Here is a 15,063-nt window from a genome sequence, read left to right as displayed (position 1 = left end):
TATGTAGCCACCACTAATGAAAGGGTAAAGCTCCAGCTAGTGGTTTGGCTGGAGGCAAATAGTGTTTGCATTACACCAGTCCCGTGTCCCAGCTCTGTAACTTCTGTTTCAGGCAGATGTGTCATCTGAGGTACGAGCTGAGAGTAGGCAGAAAAGATTGTGTAAGATATGTTTGTGGATTTGCATACCTTCAGAGTTTTTTGCTGAGCCCTTGTATTGTGGGTTGCTAAGAAAACTCAAAGTGCTTTGTGTCTTCTCTGCCCTCCTCCCAGCTTAGTGGGGTTGGTATGTACAGACTGGTGGATGAAGGCATGACTTGGTCCCAGGTGTTTCTGCACTGAGAGTGCAGAAATATATATTTGATATATTTAAATTTTGTGTAGTGTGTCTGTTGCTATTCTTTTCATCTGTGTCCTTACCTTATAAACCTTACTGCATTCTCTGCTTGTGTTGTTTGTCTATAGACCTTTCTTATTGTGTTATTTCCTCTTCATCCTCATTTTCTGTTTCTTTCATCCATGCTTTATTTTCCCTTGATGTGAAGAGCGAGTGGAAATTTCTTATTTCCATATATAATTTAAACATATGCCTAAGGTTGTAGTTTAGAAAGTCGTCTAACTCTGCACTGGATGTTCACCTCCTCTCTTGCATTGGCATCAGGGAGCACACGGCTGCTCAGTGAGACAGGGCAGCGATCTCACTTGAAACCAAGTCCACCAGAAAAACCCAAGGTGATTTAATGTATAATGTGGCCATATACCTGCCAGCAAAAGCATAAAAGCATCTAAGGACAATTTGAACTGCTCTGAGCTGTTGTCTTTAGACTGGGGGTTTATCACCCCTGTGTTAGTTCTGATAGCACTTGGAGTTGGGTGTGAATGGCAATGGTGTTTTTGCATTGGCTTCTTACACTCTGTGTGGGCTTTCTGTGACCAGGGAGAACACAACCTACACAGGGCTCTTTTTCTTCACTTCTGTAATCTCTGGAAGAAATTTGCTTGACTCTTACCTTGGATGTGCTTGTGTAGCACTGCTGAACTCAATGGGGCTTCACCCTGGCACCTTGGTCTGACAGTTTGTAGGCTCGGTTTATTTGCCACCAGAGATGGGCTGTGTTTCATCTTTTATGACAAAACAGATGCTTGTCTTTCTCCTGGAACACAGCTCAGTTAGATTTTTATATCTATAAGGAATCTGGGACTTTCTTTTTAATGTGGGACAGTATTAGTAATTAAGTTATTACTGTTTAAAACTATGTGGTGTCTCATTTAAATATCTTCTGATCTGATTACTCTTAAATACATTGTGGATTTTAAAAAAGTTTAAATTATAGTCATGACATACACTGACTTTGTTTCTTTTTTTTTTTTTTATTTGTTCCCATCTCTTTATGTGAATGGTGTACTCATGCTTCTCATCACTGTTGCTGGGTTTATTGCAAATCATCTAGAAAACCACCAAAGGTAAGTATCTCTTAACATTTGTTTCTGCTCGAAAATATTTAACGCTGCAGAAGTATTGGTCATATTGCTGTGGTATGTGAACAGCACAGCTTCAAAAAAAAGAACACATATTAAAAAATCTGTTTTTCAAACTTCCAAGAGAAAAGCTTCATAAATTCAGAAGAATATATTTTAATCCAACTGGAATGCAGGCAAGGCACATGGCTTGTTAAAGCTATGACCAGGACAAGCCAAAATTTTAATGCATTCATAAAAACATTTGAAAGACTGAGTAAGTAGTGTGTGTAAAACATTTAATTACAAACAGTTCTGTTTAAAAGTTCAAATACTATTTTTAAAAGGCAACAAAAAGCATCTAGTAATAAATAAACCATTTCTCTTTGCACTTGACAATAGTCAGGAATTAGTAATTAATGTTAAAGTTGCCAAAGTCCACCAAAATTCACATAGAAAAGATTGTCTGTGTTGTTTGTAGTGTAGGGGAAGGGCAGGAGAATAAGTGATATGTACCTGTTGGGACATTTTATAAAATTCTTCTATCAGTTGATAATGCATAATAAAGAGAGTTTGATCATTGTTAAACATTTTTTTAAAAGTAAGAAAACTCTCCTTTCTGTTGTTGTAATTCCTCCACTAACTATTGCTTTTACAAGAGCCTTCATTTTCTGTAGTGCATCATTTGTGTTCCCTTATAGGCAGATAAAGTTATTCTGGACATTATGTAAAAGCTTATGTATGGCCTTGTGTTTCCTTGACAAAACCAGAACAGCTGCACTTGTGCGTAAATGTCACATTATTGTTAGGTATAGTTGGGTGGTCATTAATATCCTTAAGCTATAGTGCTGAAACTGATGACGTTATGTGGAATATTTACCAGATTGAGACAGAAAAGGGTTAGTACCATCTGTGAAAAATTGGCATTGCTGAGTTTGTAAAGATGTGGTATGAGATTTCTTGATTTGTGCAGTTTTTAGGGTACTGCACATAGTTGATCTTAAAATCAAAAATTTTTAAAACAGTATTTTGTAAATATTGCAAGTCTCTTTACCTTTAATGGGTTACTTTATCATCAGCCATGGATAAATTATTTTCCCAAATCAACTTGGTAGCTCAGAAGCTGTGAAAAAATATAAGGATATTGGGATGCTATTTTGCTTTATATTTTGCTATTTCTGCAAACAATCCATTTAAGTGTAATTTTGTGGCAAAGGTAAGAGTTGTTTTGAGCTGGGATCTGTGAGCTGTGTCCCAGGTTCCCTTCAGATTTTCACTCCACACTTCCTCAGGCCTGTCACAGGTCTTGTGTTTGTCATAGTGACCAACTTTTTTTCTCTTCTTTATTTGCTTCCATGGGCATTAAGCTGAGTGGCGCAGACTCTGTCTGCCATTTCCTTGTGTACCTCCTGTATTACTTACCTCCATCAGCAGTTGTAAGAGGGATGTAGGAACAGCTGCCCGGCGAATGCAAACTTCCCTTCCTCAGTTCTCCCTTCCTTTCCTATTTAGGAGCCAGGTAGCCCCATAAGTCACCCAATCTGTCTGACTGACTGCTTCGCATTGAAAGCAAAATGTGATTGTTTGGCCATCTCTTGGTCAGATAGAAATGGGTATTAGACACTGACCATACATTTGGAACATTTTATAGCTGCACAGACAATGTGTTAGGGATTATGTTCAATCTGGGTAATGTGTTGCTAGATGCTGGAAGCCCCAGACTCTGCCTGGCCTATACTGAGGATTAGACTTCATAAGAATAATGAATGTGAAATTAAACTTCTTTTGAAACTAATGATGTAATTTGGCTTAAACTGGCATGCAGTTAATATTGAGTGTGGTGGTCATTACCTGTAACTAGTTTCCATAAGTATACTTACATGCATAAACCCATAAAATTATCATTTCTGCAAGCCATTGATTAGGAACCTTAATGAAAACACGTTATGCGTTATAGAATATTGTTTTGGCTTTTTAAAATGTGAACACACATTTGGCTGTCTTTCCAGATTCTGTGATACATTACTGCAGCAGCAGGCACAATGTCTCCTCTAGTTTAAAACCTAGTTAAAATCTGCAATTTCATTTTAAAGCCACAGGTACAGATGAATGTGAGACAAAACTCCAGAGTTTTCATTGACACATGTGATGGATGCATGGACCTGTTGAAGTAGTGATAACTTCTAGTTGTCTCCTTAGCAAAATAACCGTCAGCTCTCTTACACTGCTGCAGGCATTTGCTGAAGCAATCAAAGCCCCATATCTTTTATTTTTCTTAAATGTTGTGGTCACCAGAACAAATATTTTGTACAATTTCTAAGAGTTGCTAACAGTCCAAGTATAGTTATAACCTAGAAATGACCTGCATAACTTACCTCATTTAGGCTAATGTGCACATTACAATGATTCAGGATGTGGTAGTACCAGGATCCAGCACTTCCTAGCTGGCTCTTTCTCATAAATTTCCATTTTTATATGATTGTACTGAATGTACTCAGTTAATCCCTTAATTCAAAATCTTTGCTTTGTAACCTACTACCCTAGTGTGGCAGGTTTCCGGCAGCTTTCTTTTACCTAGCCTTCTCTTTTAGATCCTAGGATGAAGTATAAGATATAGAATCTTGCAGAAAATAAGGAAATTTTAAAGGCTTGTTTGTTAATTCCCTCTGTTGTTTAACAGCCCAGAACACTATTAATGAAAATAAAGAATACTATTAAATACCTTCCAAAATGTAGTTAAAAACTAATTCATATAGGGTGCTTGAAGTATAAAAAGTTCTGTTTGTGTCACAGATATCATTGTTCAAATACATTTCAGTAGTTTTGATATAGTTGGTAGATATACTTCTGGTACAAGTTGGTCAAGATTTTTGCTAAAAATACTTATTCAGTGCAGAATAATGTCCAGTTTGAATATTGGCTATGGAGTCTGAGACTTGAACATTAAGAGAACTTGTTATGGCTTTGCTAGCTGTATTTACAGGGGGTTAATACCCTTTTCAGGAAAATGAATTCTGGGGAGAAAAAATTATTAAGAGAGAAATAATTATTCTGCACACTTCTATCAGAAAAAAGAGTAATGCCCACCACTTCCATTTTAAGGAAGAATAGTCAGTGAAGAGAGGAGAAAGAAAGGAGCACATTAGGTAATATTTAGAATATTTAGTTGTTTCTTCATGGCATATGTTCTGTGTCTTAACCCCAAGTATGCTTTCATGCTCAACTTGGGATTGCTTGTCCTGCTGTTCTGCACTGGGCATGAGAAAAATATAAAATAGGTATCTTTTTTATCATCTTTTCTGTACAAGGGTTATTCTTTTGGTAGAATGCTGTCCTACAGCTATTTCCCATAAATGCCATGTTGAACAGCCTTGCTGATTGGGACCATGTGTCTTGCTCCTGTGTGCCTTATTTTTACTCTGTTAATTCCTGTGTTTGCAATCTGTTTTCCCAAAGGTCTCAGCTGTCCATAAAATTGTTTTGGTTGGGTGAATCCTTAAGGTATGGGTGCTGGGAATGTTCAAGGTTGCTGTTTTGTCATCACTAATCAAAGCAATGTTTAAGTGTTTGCCTGCCTGTTTTAATGGAGAGGGGAGTTTTGCTGCAGCTGCTCTGCCTTTTTGCCTGACACTTTTTTTTTTTTTTTAAAAAGTAATCTTGTTACTTCTGTTAGAAGGATTTGGCAATTTTCCATAACAGAATTTATAAATAGACTAAATCCATGCCCCGGCATTTTTATGTTTATTATGGAAACAAACTAAAATTCTCTATTTACATTTGTTTTATCTGAAGGCAGAATTTTTCTCTTCTTATTGCATAATCATTTTTGACCTTTTGAAAATGAGTCTGACCAATTTTTGCCATTTTAAAAACATCCCAATAAAATCTGCTTTTCTAGAAGAAACTTGGCTGCAAGCCATATTTTAGTTTTAAGAGTCTCTTTGCAAGATCAGTGTTTAAATTAGAAGTCATTGAATGATCCTGTCATCGTTTTCCATGTTAACCAAGGGAAAAATGTGTAGGACGATAGATTAAATTGACCTATAGTAGTGCTGTATTGACATTTAAGTCATTTCACATGAGCATGTATAGCTGGGTAAGTGGTCTGTGCGATCCACTGCAGATAACACTTGATTTTAAGGCGGGACGAATGGTCAGTTTTGGAGCCTTACAGTAGGGTCTGGGTTTTTTTCTGTAATTTAATTGCTTGCCATTTGATCATCAGAGAGACTAGGTATTGTTAGGAAGTCCTGTGACAAAAATTTCCATAGAATTTGAAAATGAGGAGAAAAACAGTAGTTCTTGGACTATAGAAATTAAGATTTGTGTCCTTACTGATGACATGGTTTTATGACTAAATTTGATGATCAAATGCACAAGAGGTAATTTAAAATGCCCTCAACTTACATGCATGTCTGAAGACAAGGTGGAGTAACTGCTGCATTTTACTTGTGGTTCAGTGGCCAAACGACATCTTTGACTCAGTCACATCAAGGATCATCCTGATTCATGATGATGTCTGATTCTATTTGTGTTGCAGTGACTCAGGCCTCCCTGTTAGATTATTATTATGGGTTTGTTTGTTTTTTCTTCAGAAGGGAATTCCAGAACTCTTCACTCTTACAGACTAAGTGTTGTCTCAGTATTAAGTCTTCTCTAAGTCCATTTGATGTGTTCTGCTTTAAGCTGGAGGAAAGGGATGGAGGTGAGGTTGTTACCTGGTGTTACCTTGTGTAATATTTGCAGCAATAGATGTTCTGGGAAGGGTTAGATTGCAGCATATCTGTAGATTATGTTGTGTAGTAACTCTGAATAGCTGGGACTTCAAGATGTTCTTAATTCCCAAAAGCCAAATGAAAGTGATCCATCTTCATCCTCACCTCAGGATTTGTCTCCAGGGAATTTGCATATTTCGGCTAACAGAGTCTGTGACTCTTGCTCTACACTGATGTGCATGGTTTGTCCCACAAAGGAGATCGCCTGTTGGATGACCAGGCAAAGACAATCTTTGGCAAAGTTTTACTAAAAAGATGGTTTGAGATTATCCCCACATCTTGTGCTTCCCCCCAAAGAACCCAAACCAAATAAGAAAACCAGAATCTATATTGTTAACTCGTCCACAATCAGTTTATCATGGCAAAATATGAAAAAATACACTGCAGCTTTAGGTGTGTTGTAGCAACCTAAACCTTCAAAAAAGCAAAGTTAAATGTCTATCATGATGTTCTGAATGTGCAGGAAGATAAACTTGGATGAAATCCCAGAGTGTTAAGTGTTTTTACAGGACACTGCTCCAGGTTTGCAAGCCCTCTGAGCACAATATTGAATCTCATCCAATTTCTCACTAGACCTCTTACTGAAGTCATACGAAGTCTTTTCATTAGAGCAGGCTCTGATAGCTTGTTTCTCTAATAGAGCTACATCTTCTATTTGTAGTTTCTGGGCTTCCTCTACTGAGTAGTAATGCTCTTTTGAGTATCAGAAGCACATCCCATGGTAAAACTTGTGTGTATTGTGCTGATGTCTGCTAAATAGTCATCTCGCCAAATTCTGTATATTGAGTCCTTGTGCTGCTGTTACTGTTAACAGAAACGTTTGTCACTGTTGGTGCCCAGAGAAGAGTGGAGTTAATTATTAGGTTTTGTCTGTGTTTTGTAATCTGTATTAGGGGATAGAGTAAGGAGTAATCTGTATAATTATCATACAGGTAGAAAAGATGTATTGAGCTTTGTAACTCTAATGATGATACAAAAGTATTTCTGCTGATTATGCCTTTTTACAGTTCTGATTTAGGATCTGCAGAAATAGTAGAGCCCAACTGCTCTTACAGTGTCATGGATATGTACTGCTTTAAAACCAAAGTATTATAGCCAGGGCTCCTAATTTGTCTTTTTTATATGCTTCTACAGGTGTTTGCCTTTGATCACTGCTTCTGGTCCATGGATGAATCAAACACCACAAAATATGCAGGTAAACTATTTTCTATATGTTGGACAGTGTGAATAATTTGAGAACATACGGGAGTTTGGCCTTTGTTTCTTGAAGTTGGTCTGGGGTTGTTTTTATTTTTTTTTTTTTTTTTTCATTTTACACTGTGATGCTCAAGTGACTTCTTCACAGAGGCAGAACTTACCATTTTTATAGGGATAGAGCCATCTGGGTACTAGCTCCTCAGCTGAGAAGGAATGCAGGTTTTAAGGTGCTTGTGACACTGTTCAGGAGGGGTGCTTTTGATTCTAAGCTATATCTTTTTATTTTAATCACCTGGAAGTGCCTTTTGTCGTTTCTGTCACAATTTCATTTCTGCATCAGCAATTACTTCTGAGTGATGCTAGTGATGAATGTGCATGTTTTCAGTGCTCTGCATCTCTCTGCATGAGAGGGGAATAAAGCATCTCCTCAGACAGTGTGGTTATCTCAGGTCTTTCAAGTGATTCATAGTCTGGCTGTTCAGAACCCTAATGTGTTTTGAGTGATCAGCTTTATGACTCCTTCCCCCCAAAAGCTGGATAATCCAAATAAGACTGTAATCCTAGCAGTTTTCTCATAACTGGATTTATCTATTAGTATATTCATATTTTATAAGGGGACTTCCTTTTTTTTCCTTATAAGAGAGAGCTCTGAACACTGAGATTTCAAGGCTGTGGTCCATGGAATGGAAAAAACCCAAGCATTCAGTCTGGATATTCATATTATGAAATTTTGTGGCTCATAAGAAATCTTGAAAGATTGTAGGCTTCATTACCTCAAAGTTTATGATCAGTGACCTCAATAAATGAACTGCTATATATGTGTGTTAAAACTATAACTCTGACTCTGGTATGAAAACTGGTAGGCTCTGGTATGAAATCTCAAATCTTAAGGACTGCACTATATTTCTTAATTGCCTGAGGAAAGAGAGGCTTCTTCAGGAAAAAAAAATTTTCATTTGTTCAGCCTTCAAGAGCTGTTTTGCACTGAGCAGGTGCACTGCACAGTGTTTGTAGCTCAGGCTGGGAGAGCCATTGGAGCCCACAGCACCTTCTTATGTGCCTGCACACTCCTGTTTCCTTTAAAAGGAAGGAGGTGATGGTGTGCACCCATATCCTGGCCCCATGTGCACGTGGGAGCTACACCTGTTGGGTACACCGTGGCACTAACCCACAGCAGAGACGGGATGACCTGAGAAACACTCCTAACCAGTTAAACTTGTTTAACAGTTAAACTGTCTCGGTTTAACCCGTCTCCAGGTGAATTCAGTGGGGCTCTAGAGCTATTTATTTTTCATTTGAGTGAAAGCTAGATCTCTGTAGTATGTTTCAGAAGTTGTAATCGGATTTGTCTTATCTAAGAAATGAAGTTTTATTGTCGGTATCTATTAACCTCTTGTTGGACTGGTTTCTAGAAAATGGTGCCTCACATCTCTTCCATTTTTTTACTGGCTAGAAAGTTGAGGTGTTTTTTTGCCTATTCGAGTTAATATTCCTGCCTGACAAAAAAGAAAACCAAAACTGGATTTTGGCTTTGGGGTTTTCCCTTGTTTTGTTTGGTGGTGGGGGGAGGTGGGGGTTGTTTTGGTGGAGTTTTTTTCTTGCTGGAAGGCTGTGTGGGAGGCTTTGGTGGTGTTTTTGTTTTTTTTCTTTTCAGAAATATGCTAAGAATGTGAGCTTAAAGACTTGCATACAAAAAACAATGGTTTCACTGTTTTTGTTGTTGTTTGATCTTGATGCTATCTTGTGACTGCCAGCCCTTATGTTCTAGAATATAATGAATTTGATACAGTATCAAAACTAAAGAAATTAAATACAAACACAAAGTGTTTCAGGTGTAAGTTAATGGGTTGTTCACCTGCTTGGCCATGAGCTGATGCTATCCTATACAACAGTAGCATTTCTTAGTTGAGGTCCAAAAACCAAATGCTGATATGGTAATATTTCAGGTTTTACATATTGTTAATATTAAGGATTCTTAAGTCTGCTTTCACAGCTTGGCCTCAATGTGCATATGTGTTAACAAAAAAAAAAAAAAATTCGGTAACTGGATTTGGTTGGGATTTCTGATAACTTCTTTGCCTCATAGAACAAACCTCATTGTCCTAGGCACCTTGTAAATGATGTTGTCTTGCATCCAGAGACTGTTAATGCTGTAACAGTCTTTGATACAATCTTAGAGTCCAAACAAGTCATCTGACCGCCTGACTTCTGGAGCTAAACTGGTATCTCTTGGATATGCTGATCTGGAAGCTAGGTACATTAAGCACTCCCTGCCCAAAGTAGCTGTCTGTGGATGTGTAAATTTAATGTCATTGCCAGGAGCACGGATGAGTTGCATATTTAAAAGGAAATGTATAATGCTTGACAGCTAAGTCCAGACTGCTTGAAAATGTAAGTTGTATGAGTTTTAGGCTGAAGTAAAATGCTTAGAAAAGGCATATGTGATAAATTTAGTTCCTTGAAAAACCCTTTTACCTGTATCACAGAAATAAAGTTTTAACAAGTGAAAGGTTTAACAAGTACTAAGCTACCCTATCAATCATTGCTCTCTGTGCAACACCAAACGTGGTCATCTTGCACTGTGTTGAATGGATATATAGTTGTGTATATCACACTGTAATAAAGCTTTAGCTGATTGACAAGTGAGTCATGAGAACACACAGAATGGTGTGTACCACAGACAATGTACATGGATAACTCTTCCTTGCTGTTCTTTTTTTAATGTCTACAAACCCAAAGTTTGTCTACTCCTGGAAATGCACATTTATTACAGGATCTATAAAACTATCACCCATGATCAGATTTATTTTATTTCTCACTTTATTGATCAATCTATGCTACTATCAGCACTTACTAATATTATTTACTCAAGAGTGAGTTTCCTGTTTGGATAAACTAAATTGCATGGGTAACTGAAAACAATTCTCAATCCCTGGGGATGTAGGGCTGACCCTGAAATCGTATTAGCCATCTTTCTTTTATGAGAGATCTTCAACTTATTTAGCTGAACGTAAGGCTTTTTTTTTCATACTAATTTTCTTTCTGTGCTCATGTTTGGGAAGTACCTACCTTGTCTTTCCAGTACTTGAAAACATGGGTATTGTTGCTGTTGGCAGCAGAATTGCTTTTTAAGGAATTTTTTCCTGTTGAAGTGGAAACTGCAGACTTAAATTCTAAGTCATACAGTGATATCACGAATAGAAATAGTGAAGATAACCTTCATGTGATGAAAAACTCGTGGAGGGCATCTTTGCAGCTGTCCTTGCAGGACTGTCTCTCATAAAAACAGCAGGGAGTCTGGAGTACAGAAAAGAAGGTAAACTCTACAAGCCTTTGTGGAATTGGTGTTCTGATCTCCGCCCCCTAAGGTAAGGGGGTACTTTAACAACTTGATATATTGTGTTAGAGAGAGCCCATCCAACCTGTCCTGGAACACTTCCAGGGATGGGGCTTCCACAGCTTCTCTGGGCCACCTGTGCCAGTGCCTTGTCAACCTCACAGTAAAGAGGTTTCTCCATATAGCTCGTCTGAACCTATACTCTTTCAGTGTGGGGGCTTTTCATTTGTTTTTGTTTGGTTGCTTTTTACACTGAATATTGATGCTGTACATTTCTGAACAGTTTGTGTCAGTGTCATTCCAAGCAAAGAATGGTTTGTGCTAATCATCACATGCTAGCTTCTGCACCTTTTTTCTGATGATTTTTTTTTCTGAAAGACATAGTTAGATGTTTGGTGCAAATATGGGTCTCTCATTGGGAAGGGGTGAAAAAGAAGTCAATAAAGTAGTTTTTGAGGAGGGGGGTAATTTGGTTGTAAGACAGAATGAGTTTGCCTTGATCTGGAAGATGAGCATTGCCTATCAGCTGCAGTAGAGGTGTTTTAAGAGTAAACAAAATAGCTTATTATCATTTGGTCATGGCTTGAATGGGTCAGGAGTCAGTTCATGGATAAAGGACACACCTGCTCGCCTTGAAAAGCTCACAGAGACAAATAACTGCTCGTCATTTTGGTGAAAAGGAGGATATTGAGAAATTCTCAGAGATGAGAACAAAGGATTCTTTTTACAAGCCTGGACAACAGTAAGAGCATATTGAAGTCTGCAATGAAGTGGATTTTTAAAAGGAAGAAAATAAACCCTTCAGTTTGGGAAGGATTGAAGAGATGGCATAAATAACTACTGCAGCACTTAGGCAGGTCCATTCCTAGAGCCCCACAATATATTGACTTGCCCGTGGGTTTTTCATAGACTCATTAACCTGCATCATGTTTGCCCTGAAATCTCAGTTCTGTGTTTCTGCAGGCTCCTGAGAGGCCATACACCTGATTTGGAGCTAAACTGTAATTTTACAGGAAATATGTATGCTGACTGCAGCACTTTTCTTTTAAAAGGAAGCAAACCAGACACGAGAGACAGTGAGAGTTTGAGCAGACACAAGTGTCTTGTCTATTTGTAGTTTTCAGTTAACATTGAAGATGTTCCTGGTCTGCAAGAAAAATTCACTAGACTTTGTGTCCCTTTCCTCAAAAGGATGGGCAGAGGGGAGATTTTGGTGTTTGAGAACTGGCAGCTCATTTGCTTACCCTGGGCTCCCTGGCAGCCTTGGATGTGCTGTCCTGAGCTTGCCCCTGCTCTGAGCAAAAGGTGGGAGAGGAGATGGATGTCTCTGGCCTTCAGTTGCCTCTAAGATGCTAAATTGTCTTAGCCAGCTGGAAGATTGGGATTTCCCCTCTTAAAGGCTGTAAGGGTTAGTGTAGGGGAAATCGTCCTGTTAGGCAATCTTTTTTTTAAAATTTCTCCCATTTGTGGAAAATTAAGTCATAAGTTAAAACCACTGCTTACCTCCTTAAATGCTAGGCATCTGTGGAAGAAAAGTTGTATAAATAAGAAAAAGTATGAATTGCAGACAGTATAGATTTATTTAGCAAAACAGAAATGCAGCAGTGTTGACACTGAATCTATATTATTTCTTTTGACTGTAAATGCATATGGACATAATTTTGTATGATACAGAGTTTGTAATCGGTTTTCAGACCCACTAATAAAATTCAAGGCGGGGGAGTGTGGTTTCTTAATGAAAAATAGCAAAATGTAATGGATAAGATACTGCTACTCTCAGTGCCCTGCATTTGCAAGTTAATAAAATATCTATAGTTGAAGTTCAGCATTTTGTGTTCTTTTCTGTGAGTGCACTTAAAACCAAATCTTATTTTATCCCATGATCATTTCAATGGTACTATAAACAACACTCTTTAATGGCCCATTTTTCTGTGTTGGTATTGCTGAGCTCTTCAAATATGTAATAAAAATACCATTTTAGGGTTGTGTATCAGTGTCTCATTGATTTTCTGTTTGTGATGACAGTTTGAAAATTAAATCTCTCCTGAAAAATAAACCCAGCTTTGCTGGTGAGATTTAAAGTGGATTTCTCCCCTGATATTTATCAGTAAAAAAATCTGTAGGTCATCCTATGGTCATTATGACTATGCACTGTTTTAAAATACTTTGGTATTTGCTTTTTTTTTCCATAGGAAACATGGAGGAGGTTACTGGTTTATTGTTTGTCAGAAGTGGGTGATAAAAGTTTTTTCTTCTTATGACAAAAGGTTTTGCCTTCCACTCACAATCACTGTGTAATGTATATATGCTTTTTCTTTTAATATTTATATTCAGCTTCAGTCTTTGCTTGATTTTGTGTTCTTGCTCAGCAAGATAATAAGTGGCTCCCTCAGGAGCTGGTTAGAAAGCAACTTTTTGTTTATTCTACATTCTTATTAAAATCTTCTGCTAATATATTTCATTCATCAGTAGTTGAGCATCCTCTGTTTCCAAGCTGTTGAACAGTGCTCTCTCAGCACAGGTATTATAAAATGACCAAGTGACCCGTAGTTGAATGAGAAGTGACTGAATGAGCATGGTGAAGCAAGTGGAGTTACTCCAGAATACAGTGGATTTTCCTCTGATTTTAGTTCCTATATTCAGCGTTTCTGAACTGTGTTAGTGCAAGTCCAGTGACACTTTGGAATTTTAGAAATTCAGCTAGAAAGACTCACAAAGACCATTTTATAGTTTGTCGCTGCACTAGTTTTTTTTTCTCTACAGAAGAAAAAAAATAGGTTATAATAAAAGGAAAATGAAAGTAATGTACTTTCTTGTCCTCTTTACATGCCTCTAAAACATTCTGCAGTCATTCCAGAGGTGTTTCCGAAGGAATTCTCTGGTCTAGGGAATGTAGATGTTCTCATAAGTAATTGTGTAGCAAGATTGTATATTGTATGCTGGTATATGCCATTTTGAGAGTACAGAAGTCACTACTGCACCCACAGTGAGAAATAATTTCTCCCAACTGACAATTGCTGAAACTCCTATACCAAGATGAGAGAGGCAGCTGATCACAGGTGTTCAGAAAGTCACCAGGCAGCGAATCTAAATTTAAAACCATACACCTGAAGGTGAACAGCTCTCTTTGTTTTGGGTGTACACACAGCTGGTGTAATTGTCTGATCAGAACTCAAAGCAGACAACACATTAACCCTCTTTGTGGTGTACAAATTCTGGGCTTTCCTATTAAAAAAACAAACAAACAATATGACTGTTTTCATCTTCTACATCTGAAAGATAGAAGTGCTTCTAAAGTCTGCCTGGCTCAAGGAGACAATTTTCAGACTATATCAAATTCTGCAGCTGATGTTTCAAATTACAGATTTGGCAGAATATGTCCTCAAACCGCCCTGTTGAAGTCTCACAGCCTCCTAATACACATTTGCTTCCTGAATGTCATTGGAATGTTTTTATCTTGGTTCCAGAATCACCTTGGCACAAGGGGAATTGTAATGGCTTATGGTGAAACTTGAGGCTAGTTCCCAATAGAGCAACTACTTGTTCCTATGTGCCCCTAATGTCCTGGTTCATCAATGGGTTTCATTGAAATTTTGTTACAGGACTATTTTTACTCTTTTTGTTTTGATTCTTTTGACTCTTTTTGTTACAGGACTCTGTGATTAAATAATGCATATTAATTGCAGAAACTACACTGAAATAATAAAAAATTTAGACATCTGTGTTATTTTTGTAAGCATTCAACTTCTATGACACCTTTTGAAGAACTGCTCACTTTACAAGATAATCAGCAATATATTTAAACATGGGTAGCAACAGTTTTGATCTTATCATTCAGTTGTACATGAATAATATGCTTCCATTGGTGCTCTTAATGATAAAAAAATAATGTGTAAACCTTTTTTATTCTTGTTTTTGGTTAATTCTAGTATATTATACAATTTAAAATAAACAAACCCAACTATTTTCTAGGTCAAGAAGTGGTGTTCAAGTGCCTTGGAGAAGGAATTCTGGAAAAGGCCTTTCAGGGATATAATGCTTGTATTTTTGCCTACGGACAGACAGGTGAGTGTCCTAAGAGGGGAGAACACTTTGTACACGTGGGAAGTGAGAACAACAAAACATAAATATTAAGGTAGATGACATTTAAAAGTTACATTTTGAAATATCATGATATTTCATATATGTCTAGTTACAAGCAGTGACAAGTGTATTCTTAAAAGCTGCTCTGTCAGTATGATCCTGGTTGCTACCTGTTATGGCCTCTTTCAAAGCCCTGAAAGGAGTAGTCCCTGAT

The 15,063-nt window shown here is 37.5% G+C and overlaps 1 protein-coding gene across 5 annotated transcripts in view; it reads left to right on the top strand.

Moving 5' to 3' along the window:
* Positions 1–15,063, top strand: part of KIF13A (kinesin family member 13A) — a 101,373-nt gene that overhangs the window by 36,850 nt on the left and 49,460 nt on the right. For all 5 annotated transcript variants that reach the window (XM_021553332.4, XM_021553325.4, XM_021553345.4 and 2 more), the window contains exons 3-5: positions 1,451–1,463; positions 7,367–7,427; positions 14,739–14,831. In XM_021553332.4, the coding sequence (XP_021409007.1) occupies positions 1,451–1,463; positions 7,367–7,427; positions 14,739–14,831 (167 nt within the window). The remainder of the gene's footprint in view (positions 1–1,450; positions 1,464–7,366; positions 7,428–14,738; positions 14,832–15,063) is intronic.

Source organism: Lonchura striata, chromosome 2 (assembly GCF_050655825.1).
Source record: "Lonchura striata isolate lonStrDom1 chromosome 2, ASM5065582v1, whole genome shotgun sequence".
Classification (NCBI taxonomy): Eukaryota; Metazoa; Chordata; class Aves; order Passeriformes; family Estrildidae; genus Lonchura; species Lonchura striata.
This window is presented reverse-complemented; position numbering and strand designations above follow the sequence as displayed.